General features: G+C 37.0%; 1 protein-coding gene across 1 annotated transcript; it reads left to right on the plus strand.

Moving 5' to 3' along the window:
• Positions 1–1,623: 1,623 nt before the first annotated feature.
• On the plus strand, positions 1,624–13,783 carry LOC109095694 (interferon-induced protein 44-like). The gene is made up of 7 exons (XM_042739373.1): positions 1,624–1,777; positions 8,805–8,838; positions 10,037–10,241; positions 10,364–10,510; positions 10,597–10,768; positions 11,148–11,248; positions 13,268–13,783. The coding sequence occupies exons 1-7, from the start codon at positions 1,744–1,746 to the stop codon at positions 13,436–13,438; spliced, it is 864 nt and encodes a 287-aa protein (XP_042595307.1). The 5' UTR covers positions 1,624–1,743; the 3' UTR covers positions 13,439–13,783.
• Positions 13,784–15,396: the final 1,613 nt, after the last annotated feature.

The raw sequence follows: 15,396 nt of genomic DNA on the forward strand, positions 1-15,396 counted from the left end.
GGGTGTGACCAAGAACAGCATTTACTTCTGACTAAACATGGGACACAGAATTAAACCATTATTCATGAATAACACATATTGAAGAAAGTGATTTCCATTTATTTATCAGTGCTGTGAGACTGCAGATTTAATTTACATTATTTGCACAACATCATTTTTATGTTTAATATTTCGTGCATTCCATTTAATTTTTGCAAATAATATGTATTTTACTGTGTGACAAAGACAGCTTGCACAACTGAAAGTGAAAATGGAAATGTGTGCATATACAAAATGAGATCAGCTTACTTTGGACTTTAGGACAGGTAAATTTATTGAGACATACTAAAGCACTGATAAACAAACAAGTGGTATCAGAAGTTAATACATTGTTAATTTTATTTGTATATAATCGAACATAAGTTTGTAATTGGTTTACAAACCACAGCAAGTGTGTGTGTGTGTGGGGGGGGGGGGGGGGGGGGGGGTTTACACAGGATGTGTGTATGTGTCTTTGTGCTGTCTGCTAGCAGAATGATATCCTGTGGTTGGTTGGCCAAAAGGGCTTTTTACTTTGCCTTTGTTTTGGGTATGTCAGCAATTTTCAGATGAGAATGATAAACACACTGGCCTTGAATTTGCACCAATATAAATATAAGACTTCATTATCCTTCACTTGACTTCTGCTGTTGTAATTTTTATTTTCATTTGTAGATGAGTCTGGGATTTCCATTTACTTGATTTGCTTTATTACTGCATTAAATGAATAATTCTATTATTTAAAAGTGACTTGTTTTTTTTAATTAAAGTGTACATCATTTACTCACCCTAATTTCATCTACTGTATGAAACACAAAAGTATACATTGAGAGGCAGAACCAGCATATGCATCATACTGAATACTCATTTGCTACTATAACTCAGTTAATCTTTATTTATTTATTTATTTATTTATTATTATTGCCTGATCTTGTAAACTTGTTATGAACAGCTTCTGTTTACAGGAAATGTAGTCTGATCATGTGGATTTGTTAAGAGTGGTTTGTGTTTCTGGTTCTGCTAAATGCAGCTGAACTTAAACTGAACTGCAGAATTGCAGACTATTTAAGGAGAATAAATGTTGAAATTAAGGGTTAATTTGTGTGGTTCTCTACAAGATTAATAATAGAAAGATGTGTTAATGTTTAATATTCTGTTAGTTGCATATTAATTGCAATTAATATGTTTGTGTAGTACACAATCAAAATTTATATTTACTACTAACTTAAAAAAAAAAAAAAAAAAATTCTGTCATCTACTCACCGCAAGTTTTTCCAAATCTGTATGAATTTCTTATGTTTCATGCTGTGTTGATTTTTTTTTTTTTAAGCAGTAGGGACTCTGGGACTGAAAACAACAAAATACAGAGATGTCCATGTCCAAAGCCTTTAGGACCTCAGACTGGGCTTAAGATTTACCCTAAGCAAACAGACAATGAGTCGCATTTGGGAGTGTACATGTATATGTGGTCTTATGTTTGAAATAATTATGCATGTCAATATATAATCAACAGCTTTAACAAATGAAAAAAACAAACATGTTGGGTGATGGGGAGGGATCAAATTTTTTTTATGTATGCAAGGATGTCACATAAGACTTGCCAAAATGAAAGTGAAATTGGCATTTTAGTTGAAATTGAAGCGGGCTGATTTTAGTTGAGATTCAACTCAACTGTGTTCCAGGATAATATATATATATACACACACACTCTGAAGAGGAAAAAAAATGGGATCATCACAGTCAGCGCAACCACCATCAGGTGAGAGGATCCTTCCTTGACATGATTTTAATATATATATATATATATATATATATATATATATATATATATAATATATATATCTATATATATATATATATATATATATATATATATATATATAACAATATGACAATATAAAGAATGGTGTTATAAATGTACATACATTTAAAAAAAATACAAATATGATAAACTTTTGAGGATTTACGGCTTATGAAATGGGTCCATAAGTGTTGTTGTAATAGAGTGGGGGAATTTTGAGTTTGCGTTGTAGGGGGTTGGGTTTTTGGATTGAAATTGTTTCCTTAACAAAAAGAGTATATGGTTTTTTCATAGGCTTTTGGATTATCGCAAAAAATAAGCTCTGTTTTCCACTATAGTTCATGAAACTTGCACGTTTTGTCCATCAAGATAATCTTCACAAGATAATATAGCCTAACTTATTAAATAAAAGCGCCACAACTTAAAACCAAACGAACTACAGCACCACGGTCGCTCGACTTCAGCGTCACCACCACCACGTTTCCCACAACTTTTTCAAACTTATTTTTAACGTGTTCAGTGAAAAGGATTTTCTCTGTATATGTATTTTTATCCACACTACATGAACCTTTTCATATAAACTAGAATAAATACAAAACTAGAGCCGAACTAAAACTGAAATGTATAAGTATAGTGAATAAATGAAATAATCATAACTAAAGGACATATGAAAGCATGTATCTCTGTGCATTTCAAAATAAGGTGCATTAAAAGTCAATAAATCCTTGATTAATATGAATATTTTAATTAAATACATGTCTCCACGTACTATTCAATAAAATTCTAATGCATTTAATCTATTAAATAACAGCAGAGTGAGCAAGTTTTTGGATATGGTAAGATTAAACTTTTGGATATGGTAAAAGTACCACATTTCAGCTTTGTTAGAGTGGGTACACAAAATGTTATTTTATCCTTGATTCTAGGAAATCCTCATGTGCTTTCTATCAGCTTCATGTGGCCGCAAAATTTCAATTTAACGTGGCTTTATGTACTATGCATTGTTAAAGTTTCACTTACACTGTGACTAAGATGGTAAATGTGGTGTTTACATGGAATAATCGTAATATGAGTTTATCTTACGAACCCAGAGTCTCCGCATCATTAGGAAAGTGATCAAACGAGCATCTTTCATCTGAAGCCTTGTATTGCATTTTAGGTCAAAACAAAAATACATTGTCGACCAACAATATAAAATGCAGAAAACAATTAATTGGTTATTCTCAAATTACGACTGGAAAATACTGTAAATTGATAAACTGTTCTTCGTAATGACATTTAATGTCTCCGACAGCGCCTGTAGTCCCATTTAGCAACTTGTTAGCAACCGTCTTTTTTTAAGAAAGGTTTAAAAAAAAAAATTTTTTTAGGGATATTTTAGGGATTTAACCAAAATCCCATTCAAAAAACCCATTGACTCTGGGACCATGGAACCGGAAGTGCTAAAATGCTTACTCTCTTCCGGGTTTTTGCCTACAAAGTGACATCATAGTTCCACTACTCTATGATGTGCGATCTACAGATATCAGCATGAGCACACTTAATAATAATTTTATACAAGTTCATTAAAGCAATGTGACTTACATTTTAGATGTAATATTAGGCTACTTGTTTTTGCTCAATTTTGCTATTGAAAATAGTTCCAAACAAAGATCACAGCACTGTTGCGTCTCTGAGCAATGGACAATGTTTACTTATTGAATGAATCAGCTTTTTGAACGAATCGGTTGAATAAATGATTCAATGATTCACTCATTAAATTCACCATGAAATCAAAATTGAAAATTCTTATTTTTTTTAATGGAATACTGTAGTGTTTATTATAAATAATTTATCTGTGCACTTCATTATTTATTTTTTTTAATTCATGTGCCCTAGTAATTTTTAATCAAAAACGTTAACCTCCCCTCCCCCTCAAAACGACTCCTCTTCTCTTCCGGTCACAAGCTATGGTGCAAGGGCGGAGCTAGTGACGGGTAAACGCTGGGATAAACAACAGGGGGAAAACTGAAGCTGATGCTTCACTTACAAATCAATGCATCGACCAGTGCTTACGCAAGCCATCGGGGAGTACACTACCCTTAAAGATTTAAAGGATATTAGGATATTACCACAACATTACTCTTAGGACATCGAAAAATATATATATTTTTTTTATGAACATAACTTAACCTGATGGAGGACGCGCTCAGTCATTCAGGCAGTTTCTCTCTCTTTCTCACGCACGCGTGCTGTTAGGAATGTTTTGTGCCGTCTTCGTTTTCTTCCTCAATAAATAAAAAAATTCTTCATGCTAGGGTGTCGCCGGTGAATCCAGTGGAGAGAAATCCCCTCACAACTAACTGTAAACTGGCATTAAAATCTGCCTCCATTATGTTAGCAACGCCCCCACTGCCAATGATCCAATCAATTCCCGAAGGACAAAATCAAGTCCCGCCCTCTCATTTCAGATGCCGTTTCACTTGGATAGACGACACAGTAGAGAAAAAAAGGCAATCGCTACTTCTGTTTCATGTGACTTTAACACAGTCAAATGCTTTGTTCCTGAATGAATTGTTTGAATTTAATCTCAATGACTCACTCATTAACAGTTACTTGCTGTCACCTACTGGCGGTTTTAATTTCACTTTTTGACTTTTTTTTTCATGTTTTCAATTATTTAGAATACCAATTTCAATGTTTTTCATTTTTTAAATGTTTTATTTTTAATATTTATGATTCTGTAACTGCAGTTTAAATGCATCCATGTCCTCTCTGAAATACATAAACTGTGTAAATACATCCAAATGGTATTTCAGATGCAGATTCCAGAAATGTTTTCTTATGTTGGAACGAAAGACACTAAGTACCGGATGAAGTGCTTCTTATTCTTACCCAAAAATACAAAATGGAAGAAAGAGTTAAAACTGAACACAATCTTGCTACTCAAGTCGAGTATGAAAATGTAATGTGTGTGTGTATATATATATATATCTATATATAATATTATATATATATATATATATATATATATATATATATATATATATCCTGTATCGCTGGCGCCGATACAGGATGGCTGCCTCCGTGACGTGCTCTGCAGTTGTTTTTGTGTTTTTGTTAGTTTGTCCTGTCTTTAGTTTGTCCTTGTACATATATTCCTGCAATCAGTTTCACCAGGGACGAATTGCTGGACATTCGGCACCACACATCTCCCAATATATTACCGGTTTTCGACTATTCTGATGTTTTGCTGGACATTTTTGTCGGTGGAGCAGCTGCGCTGATCACACGCTTCAAGAGGACGCGCAGACGGGGAAAAAGAGCTGGCGCGCTTGTGAGACTCAGAAAACGCGGATTTCGAACGCCGTTGCCTAGTATCCATCTGGCAAATCTCCGCTCTCGGACAAATAAGGATTTCTCACAATATGATGATTTGTGTTTGAAGTGAGCCCTGATGCATGACGGTGTTCTGGACAGCTCGCTTCTCCAAGATACCTTTCAGCTGTTCAGAGCGGACTGCGACACAGAATCAACGGGGAAATCGTGCGGCGGCGGGACGTGCTTTTACATCAATGAACGGTGGTGTACAGATGTAACTGTGTTAAAAAAGAGTGTGCTGCTCAGATCTCGAAACACTCTTCATTAACTGCAAACCGTTCTATTTGCCGCGGGAGTTTCAATTCTTCATTCTGGTGAGTGTTTACATCCCTCCGCAAGCGCACGTAAGCCTGGCTTTACAGAAACTCGCTGATCAGATCACAGAGAGACAGAACAACAACAACACCCGGACTCCATTTTAATCATTCTTGGGGACTTTAATAAAGCCAATCTCTCCCATGAACTGCCAAAATACAAAGACAGCAGCCCTTCACAAGATCACAGACCAGGCATTGATCACATGTCCCACCAGAGACAGTAATATATATGATCACTCGTTACACCACAATACACCACAATATAAAGGATGCATATCACTCTGTTCCACGAGCAGCTTTGGTACTGTCTGATCACTGTCTGGTTCATCTTATACCGACCTACAGGAAGAAACTAAAATCAGCTCTGTGTGAAGTAAGGACTGTAAAAAGATGGACTAATGAAGCAGAGCAGGGATTTACAATCTTGTTTTGACCTCACTGATTGGAGTGTTTTTTGAAGCTGCTGCCACTGATCTGGACGAACTCACAGAGACTGTAACATCTTATATCAGTTTCTGTGAGGATATGTGTATTCCCTACCCAGGACTTCAACTAATTTACAACAATGACAAACCGTGGTTCACTGCAAAACTCAGTCAGCTCCGTCAGGCCCAAAGAAGATGCTTACAGGAAGGGGGACAATGTCTTGTATAAACAGGCTAAATACACACTGGAAAAGGAGATCAAAGTGGCAAAGAGGAATTATTCTGATAAAATAAGGACTCAGTTCACTTCCAACGACTCAGCATCAGTGTGGAAAATCTGAAAGAGATCACCAATTACAAGACACCACCCCCCAGCACTGTGGAGAATCAACGACTGGCAGACGATCTGCATGAGTTTTACTGCAGATTTTTGAAAGAAGAACACCTATCACCTGCCCCTGAACCCCTCTCCACACCACCGTTCACACCATTCACAACTCCTGCAAACCCACCTTGAATGCCTCTCCAAACAACCATTCTCACCATTCACAACTCTTGCAATCCGTCCTGAACACCTCTCCAAACAACCGCCCTCACCATTTCACACCTCCTGCATCCCCCCTCTCCCCCGACACCTGCAATACAGATAAGCGAGGATGCGGTGCGCCAGGTCTTCCGGAAGCAGCGAAAAGGAAAAAAGCACCAGGCCCCAGACTGTGTTACACCAGCTTGTCTGAAATCCTGTGCTGACCAGCTGGCCCCCGATCTTCACACAAGACTTCAACAGATCACTGGAGCTGTGTGAAGTCCCTTCATGCTTCAAACACTCACTCCACCATCATGCCCCATCCCAAAGAAATCCAAATAACAGGGACTAAATGAATATAGGCCTGTGGCTTTAACGTCTGTGGTCATGAAGTCATTTGAAAAACTGGTGCTGGCCCACCGGAAGGACATTACTGGACCCTTACTGGATCCTCTTAAGTTTGCCTACAGAGCAAACAGGTCTGTGGACGATGCAGTAAAAATTGGACTGCATTATGTTCTGCAACACCTAGACAGACCAGGGACTTATGTGAGAATCCTGTTTGTGGACTTCAGCTCGGCCTTTAACACAATCATCCCAAACCTCCTCCTGCCCAAACTAACTCAGCTCTCTGTGCCTATCTCTGTCTGTCAGTGGATCAACAGCTTCCTGACAGACAGGCAGCAGCTAGTGAGGCTGGGAAGATACACATCCAGCACCCGTACGATCAGCACTGGAGCTCCTCAGGGGCTGCGTTTTCTCTCCCCACTGCTCTTCTCCCGGTACACTAACGATTGCACATCTAAGGACCCCTCTGTCAAGCTCCTGAAGTTTGCAGATGACACCACACTCATCGGTCTCATTCAGGATTAGGCGGTGACGAGTCTGCTTACAGATAGGAGGTTAAAGAGCTGGCTGTCTGGTTGTGCTTCTCAACAACCTGGAGCTTAACACGCTCAAAAAACAGTGGAGATGAATCGTGGACTTCAGAGGAGAAACCCCCCTGCTCTCCCCCCACCACCATCATGAACTGCACTGTGACTGCAGTGAGAGTCATTCAGGTTCCTGGGCACCACTATCTTCTCAGGACCTGAAGTGGGACATTCACCATTTCACATTGACTCCATAGTGAAAAAGGCCCAGCAGAGGTTTGGTACTTCCTTCGCCAGCTGAGGAAGTTTAAACCTGCCACAGGAGCTGCTGAAACCAGTTCTACTCCTCCGCCATCATTGAATCCGTCCTCTGCAATTCAGTAACTGTCTGGTTCAGCTCAGCTTCTAAATCTGACCTCAGAAGAGTACAGAGGGGTAGTCCGGACTGCTGAGAGAATCATCGGTACAACCCTCCCTTCTATTCAAGAACTGTACTTATCCAGATGTGAGCAAAAGGGCTGGCAAAATCCACTCTGGAACCCCCTCACATCCAGCACACTACCTCTTTTGAACTGTTGCCATCTGGTCGATGCTACAGAGCACTGAGCACCAGAACGACCAGCAAACACAGGAACAGTTTCTTCCCCCAGGCAATCCATCTAATGACTCTATGAACACTTGATAATAACTGTGGAACACATTACACTATTTATATATTTACAGACCCATACACTTTTTATCTAACACACAGACTTAGTGTATACACTTAAATTATAATTATCTTTAAATTATTAATAATATAGCTGTACATACATAACTGCTTATTGTAATATATCTGCCATACAATTGTCAATTTGTATATTGTCATTCCTTACCTACTTATTTGTATTTTTTGTATTTTTTATTCTTTTATTGTATGTTTTTTTTGTTCTGTCGCTGTCATTCTGTGCACTGCGGAGCTTCTGTCATGAAACAAATTCCTCGTATGTGTAAACATACCTGGCAATAAAGCTCATTCTGATTCTGATTCTATGATATATATATATATATATATATATATATATATATATAATATATATCATATATGCTTCTCTTTTCCATTTTGCATTTACTTATACTTTTTACTTTCAATACTTAAGTATGTTTAAGATTAAAAAAATACTTTTTTTGTAGTGAAGTACAATAAATATCACATACTTAAGGACTTTTACTCAAGTACTGTACTATTTGAAACGGTGAATTCTACTTTGACCAGTCATTTTCTGGTAAGATATCTGTACTTTTACTTGAGTATGGCTTTCAGGTACTTTATACACCACTGTATATATATATGTATATATATATATAATATATATATATATATATATATATATATATATATATACACACACAAACACACATTCTCAGAGGGAGATGCTAAACTAAATTATTGTTAAATTATTGTTGAACTTAACTGCTATATATGACCTATATGTTTTTCCATAGAACTGGATAAACCATGGAGGAAATTTGACTGGGGGTAAGTATATAAGCTATTCTGTCTATAATGACCAGTAGGCTACTTTATTTAGTTTTTATGTGCAGGCTATAGGCTATCTTATTTTTGTTCATAGTAGTCAAACCATTGATTGTTATAATCAATCAGGTATAATATACAAATTATATTTTTCATGATAGCATAAAATGTTTTAAAAATGTATAACAAATAACTACTCTAGCGAATTAAAGACATTGTGTGGTGTAGGCTATTTCTCAGCTCTCCCTCACAGACACGATCAGCGCCTTAATCGTTCACTTTCACCATGGAAAATTTTAATTTGCATTTCTGAAGGCTTCTGATCACCTCATGTTTGATCGTTTCTCAGGACGACTATTACAATCATGAGCTAATGACAGCTTATAACTGCACTCAAGCACTCAAACCAGTGATACACTGAAATACATGGAAAACCTGATAATATGGATGAATCTGAGCAGCCTAATTTATTAGATATGCATTCTGAAGAAACAAACAAACAAACGACTTCATCAACGACAAACAAATGACTTGCTCACATTATACGTGCAAAATAAACATGAGACCCTCACGAAACTGAAACTGTGTAGCCTCAATCACATCCTTCCGTATGTATCACACGCCAGGTCGCCATGGTTTCATCTCTGTTTTCACGCTGGAACAGTGAGAGAGAAAGCACATGCAATTAACTCATACAGTGAGAGTTGGTATTTAACAAAAATGTCGCTGAAGTCGCAGTATATGCCAGGACTAAAAGTGGTCAAAAAAAACAAAACACTTTGACCGTTCGCAGTCAAAATTGACAGATACGTAATAAAATGAAATGTAGCTCTCTAATAATAAACAAAATATTAACAAATTATGTTGTTAGCACAAAATGTGAAACATTTTAAAAAGGTAAGTTTTTCCGGTTTTCAGTACAGTTTGCCCAAATGTATGATAAATTATCTTTTTTTTCGACTTTCTAAAGTCTAGATTTTTATTGTAGTGAAGTTCCAAAATGTGCATATGCCTATATGAAGCATATACCTACATATAACGATGGTTGAACATGAACATTTATACAAATAAGATCTAAATAAGGTCTAATGAACTCTTTTTCTTTTTTTTTTTTTTACTTATTAAGGGAAATTAGTGTTATTCCATTTCATTAAAGCGTAATAAGTTCCACAGTGCACAGAATTGTGTTTTGTTTTAACAGACAGAAAGAAGCCCTGAAAAATAAGTTGGAAAACTTCTCTCCAAGTCATTCAGATGTAAAGGACATCAAGATCCTGGTAGCTGGAGAAATTGCAGCAGGAAAGTCCAGCTTTATTAACTCCATCGATAGTGCCTTTCAAGGACGCATCTCCTCTAGAGCACTAGTTAATTCAGCTGCTGGCGACAGTCGTAGTTTCACACAAAAAGTAGGTATTTGCCACCTATAGTAAAAGACCCAGAAATGTCCAGTTGACCCACAAGCATTGTAAGCATTTGTATGAGGATTTCTTCAAAACTGTTTACAAATATATGTGGTCTTGATTTGTAGCTCAAAGGATTCACCATCAGAAGTGGGAAAAAAAATTTGCCCTTTGTCTTCAAGGACATCATGGGCTTGGAACCTGAAGAATTGGCTGGGGCGCAAATAGAAGACATCATCAATGCTGTGTTTGGCCACGTGAAGGACGGCTATACAGTAATAAACCACAACATTAACTGAGCGAATATCAGATTTGTATGTGTTTAATATGTCTGATGTTTAACATATTTTGTTAATCTTAGTTCACCAAGGAGAAGGTACTTACTAATGAGGATCAGCATTACACCAGTGACCCCAACCTCTCAGACCAGTCTTTCTGCCTGGTTTACGTCATAGCTGCAAATATAGTCCATTATACAGATGATCGACTTATTCACAAGCTGAAGGATATCCGCCAGAAAATCAGTGATAAGGGTAAAACTGAATCTGATTTCCATTCATGAGCTCACATACATAGCTTTACATTGGAGAGAGGAGTGGGTAAAATGATAGTGGGTTGGGTTTGTGCGACATGTTCTGTCATTGTGTAAGTGGACATCATCAAATACAAGTTGTAATTTTGCGATAAAGTTGCAAGAAAATAACAAGTTGCATTTTAATGTCAAGTGCAAACAGGGCATGTTGCAACTCTCAACTATGATTTCAGGTTGATTATTTACATGGGCCAGATAGTTTATGTGGATCAAGTATGTAGTCTAGACATATGTACCTTTCAACAAACACTGCTTCAAATTGGCTATATTTAGTTTGAGAAAAATATTTAACTTTTACATTGTCTCTGCATTTGCTGTAGGGATTCCTCAAGTAGTTGTCATGACCAAAGTGGACGAAGCATGCCCGTTGGTCAAAAAAGATCTGAGAAAGATGTACACTAGCAAGAAGATCAAGGAGAAGGTATGTGATATCATCTTCTTTTAACTCGAGCACCGTGATTTTAGAATGCCATTTCATGCATGAGTAGGGATGCAGAGATTAACTGGTTTCATGATTAACTGCGCTTTAAAACGGCGCAGTTAATTAATCGTAAAGGCTACACCAAGTGTTTCTGTTGCATGGAACGAAACAGTTGCAACTTGTGCAAAATGAAAACAAAGTTACACTAGTGGTGCACCAGGTTAAAAATCTGTGCTTATCAAAGACAAGGAGGCTACATACACTAGGTCAGGTATAGGCAACTTCGGTCCTGGAGGGCCACTGTCCTGCAGAGTTTAGCTCCAACCCTAATTAAACACACCTGAACAAGGCAATCAGTGTTTTCGGGATTACTAGATAGATACAGGCAGGTGAGTTTTTATGAGGGCTGAAGCTAAACTCTGCAGGATAGTGGCCCTCCAGGACCGGAGTTGCCTATCCCTGCACTAGGTTAACTGTGAAAGAGGAACCAAACAGCGATCCTTTATTTCCACCAGAGAAATGACTGACGTCAATAGTGTGGGACTATTTTGGGTTCACCAAGAATGACATTTAAATATTGCTGTAAAAACTGCTGCTAAAGAGCGAATACATGGCATTAAACTATTTCAATGTACGACGTGAAGGCCAGACTGACGCGAAGCTATGGAGCATTCTGCCCGCTTCAGATCAGACAGAGATGAAATAGCGCGGTAAGATCACATTTATTTGAATTAATTGATTATAACATTTAGCTACTCTAATTAATTTATTCGATCGGGAGAGAGCGAGATCGAGAGAAGTGTGTATGTGAACCTGCGTCAGCGTGTCTCTCTACAAGCGTGTTTTTAGTTACTTAGTGATTTTACCCCCTTGTTGCTGATGAATATAATGTAACAATTCAGTATCAAAAGCTATTTTATTAATTAAAGTCACGGGGCAGGGTTCACAACAAATTTGTGTCCTCCTGGATGTTTGTATGTGTGCGCAGCGTGATCTCCGATCTCACAAACTAAAATAATAGACATGATTTTCTCAGGCCACATGTAAAATCATATGAATTATTATAAAAATTATTTAAATGAATACGTTTTGATGACAGTTGATTACAATAATAGTTCAGCTTATTCTCCTCAATATTATGAGTTTCCCCTGTGGGGTAAAAAAAGTAAATAGTCTTATATTAATAATACTTCATTAACATTGATTTTTTTCCTTTTACAGTATTAATCTTGAGTCAAAAACCAACAAGATTTTTTTTTTTTTTTTCCATCATGTTTCCAGTTTTCTTCCTCAGGTCCAAATTTTTTTTTAAGAATGTACAAACTGAAAACACTAAGTACTTTTGTGGTCTATTTTCATTAGTTATTTTCAAAAGGGAAATACTGACATGAATGTTTCAATAAGGCAGCAATAAGAGTTTTCATGTGACTTCATACATTAATAATTTTGTGAAATGAATAAATGCATAATAATCGTCATAATCCTAAAACCGATGCTGCAAGAGACGCGAGCACAACAGTCAAATGTTTACATAGAAAAAACAATGGAAATTCAATGCAAACGAATGAAAACCTGTAAAGAACTACTAATGTATGTATGATATTTCATGTTTGCATCATGGTGACATCAGGCTGGCTTAAAGCTGCTGTTAAATGTTTTTACAGAACATTTACAGCCTAGTTAATAATAGTCAACTGGTGTTATACCTTCAGTCATTTTGAATTTGAATTACTTTGACTTGAGATTTTTGTTTTTCTTTTTAACTAGAGGGTTAATAAAGAAAAACTTACTTGAATCATGTTGTAGTTACATTTTCAAGTTGACGTTAAAAATCTTGTCAAAATCTAGAATCGGTCAAATGTTCTATGTGTGTATATATATATATAATTTTTTTTTTTTTTTTTTTTACCATATCACCTAGCCCTACTTTTACATTTAGCCTACGTTGAGCTGATTTTGTCTAATAGCCATGTCAGATTTTCTGATTTTCTAATTTTCTTACATTCTGGTCATGCCCAGATGGAGTTGTGCAGTGCCAAAGTGGGAGTGCCACTGACAAACATCTTCCCAGTGAAGAACTACCATGATGAGATTGACACAGAGGATGACATTGATGTTCTGATACTAAAGGCACTTGAACAGATTGTTCATCTTGCTGATGATAGATTGGAGGATACTGAAAACTACTGACAAATCACATATATACACTAATTACTGCATTTCCAAGTCTAGCTTTCTAATAAACCTGGCTTTGCTCACTATGAATATTGTTGGCTCTGTGACAAATTGCTTATGTTCCTCTAATGTAAGATGCTAAAAGCACCTGCTAAATGCATAAAAGTAAATTTAAATTCAGGATTTAGAATTTAGCAGAATTTAAGTTTCTTGATGTGCATCTTATTTCAGCCGATAAACTCACAAAATGAGTCTTTGAATGAACCCAGGGCCGGTTTTAATCATTTGGAGCCCCTAGCTAAAATTAATTTTGCATTCATGTATTTCCTTTTATTTCCAATAAAAGGCACTTGAAACAAATATGATTCCTAACCTTTTTATTTATACAACATTTAATTTTTTATTTATACAACATTTAATTTTACATTTTCAGTGAATCAGAATTCTGATTCACTGCACCTGCACCTCATCATCAACACTCACTATTAAGAGACTCTTCTCCTGCACTCTCTTGTCTGGTCTCGTCTGTATAGACACTAAAGACCCCTTACCTGTCTTCTGACAGCTTCGAATCCATTCCTCTGCAAGAGAGTCATTACAATTACTGCAAGCTAAATCTACATTCATTCTGCATATTGATATTCTACTCACCAGTCTGCATTCCTGTCCAGTTCCGTGCCTCTGCTGAGCCAGGTAGGTATAACTGCAGACCAGAGATCTCCAAAATGGGGCGTGAACTCCAAAAGTGGGAAGAATCTCCACAAAGGGGCAGGGTCTCTTCGCACAAAGACTTTTACCATTGGCTCTGGCTTCAGCCATTTGTTATTGACTTACATTTCAAAATAAAACAATATGAATTAAATATTGTTTCTAGTTGATCTAAAATAAAATATTCTATATAAATCAATATTCTCCATGAGAGCAGAGCCCAGCTTCGTGGTCAGTGGTGTTCGGACTGAACAAGCACCGTTTCCATCCAATGAGTCAAAGAGAACAAAATCATCACTTCCTGATAAACTGGCACTATACAATCACTAAGAAAAGTAGGAAAAGCTACTGAATATAATAATTTTACTATATAATAAATTATTTGCACCTCAGAACGAGCAGACAAAACACAATGAATGCGGTTATTGCTTTCGGTGGATGCTGCTGTTTGGGAACGCAGTCTTTTAACTGTTCTGGAAGGCAATTATATAGACATACTTTGATGACAGACTTTGCTCTGGCATTTCCGAATGACCATAACAACATTTTAGATGCTGTGGAATGTGATCGGTCCGCTGGTTAGTCAGGATTTACCGTCTCATAGGGCATAGTCACATGACTTTTTTGATGCGCTTGGAGGAATTTATTTGCAAAATGCATTTCTATCTCCCATTATTCCCATTAACCCTTTTTTGCACAAGTCAAAAACCACCTCAAGCGAGCGTAAAAACTTCTTTGCGAATTATGGCATTTTTATTCAAAATACAATGTTTCCATCACTCGATTCTGATGCGATACTTCAAAATGTACATAAAAGCAGGGTGATGGAAACCCAGCTATTGTCTGCAAGCAATCCCGATGCTCTGTGTTTGGATGTAAGACTGAACATAAGTCTTAATTTTCTCCCAACATCTGAGCTGCTGAGGACGCTGTGGCTTGCTTTCATTTTTCAAGGTAATGCGCCTCAAAATTTACCCAAGTATCACTCCAGACCCCTTTGTGAATGTCATACTGTTATAGTGCTTAGCGTTTTAAATGTTTTTGTTTGTGTACATTAAGTATTTTTTAACAATCAAAGAGCTGTTGATGGCATGAATATGGAAAGTCTGCTCAGATAACCTGAGGACCACACAAAAACCATCCATTCAATGTTGCAAGCTGTAGGATAAGGACAATTCCTGTTTACGGGAACTGGAGTCCTTGCACAGATGCTTGTCTTCACTGGAGCAGAGATATGGTTCCATGCAAAGACCAACTGAAGAGAG

This window comes from Cyprinus carpio, chromosome A1 (assembly GCF_018340385.1).
Source record: "Cyprinus carpio isolate SPL01 chromosome A1, ASM1834038v1, whole genome shotgun sequence".
NCBI lineage: Eukaryota > Metazoa > Chordata > Actinopteri > Cypriniformes > Cyprinidae > Cyprinus > Cyprinus carpio.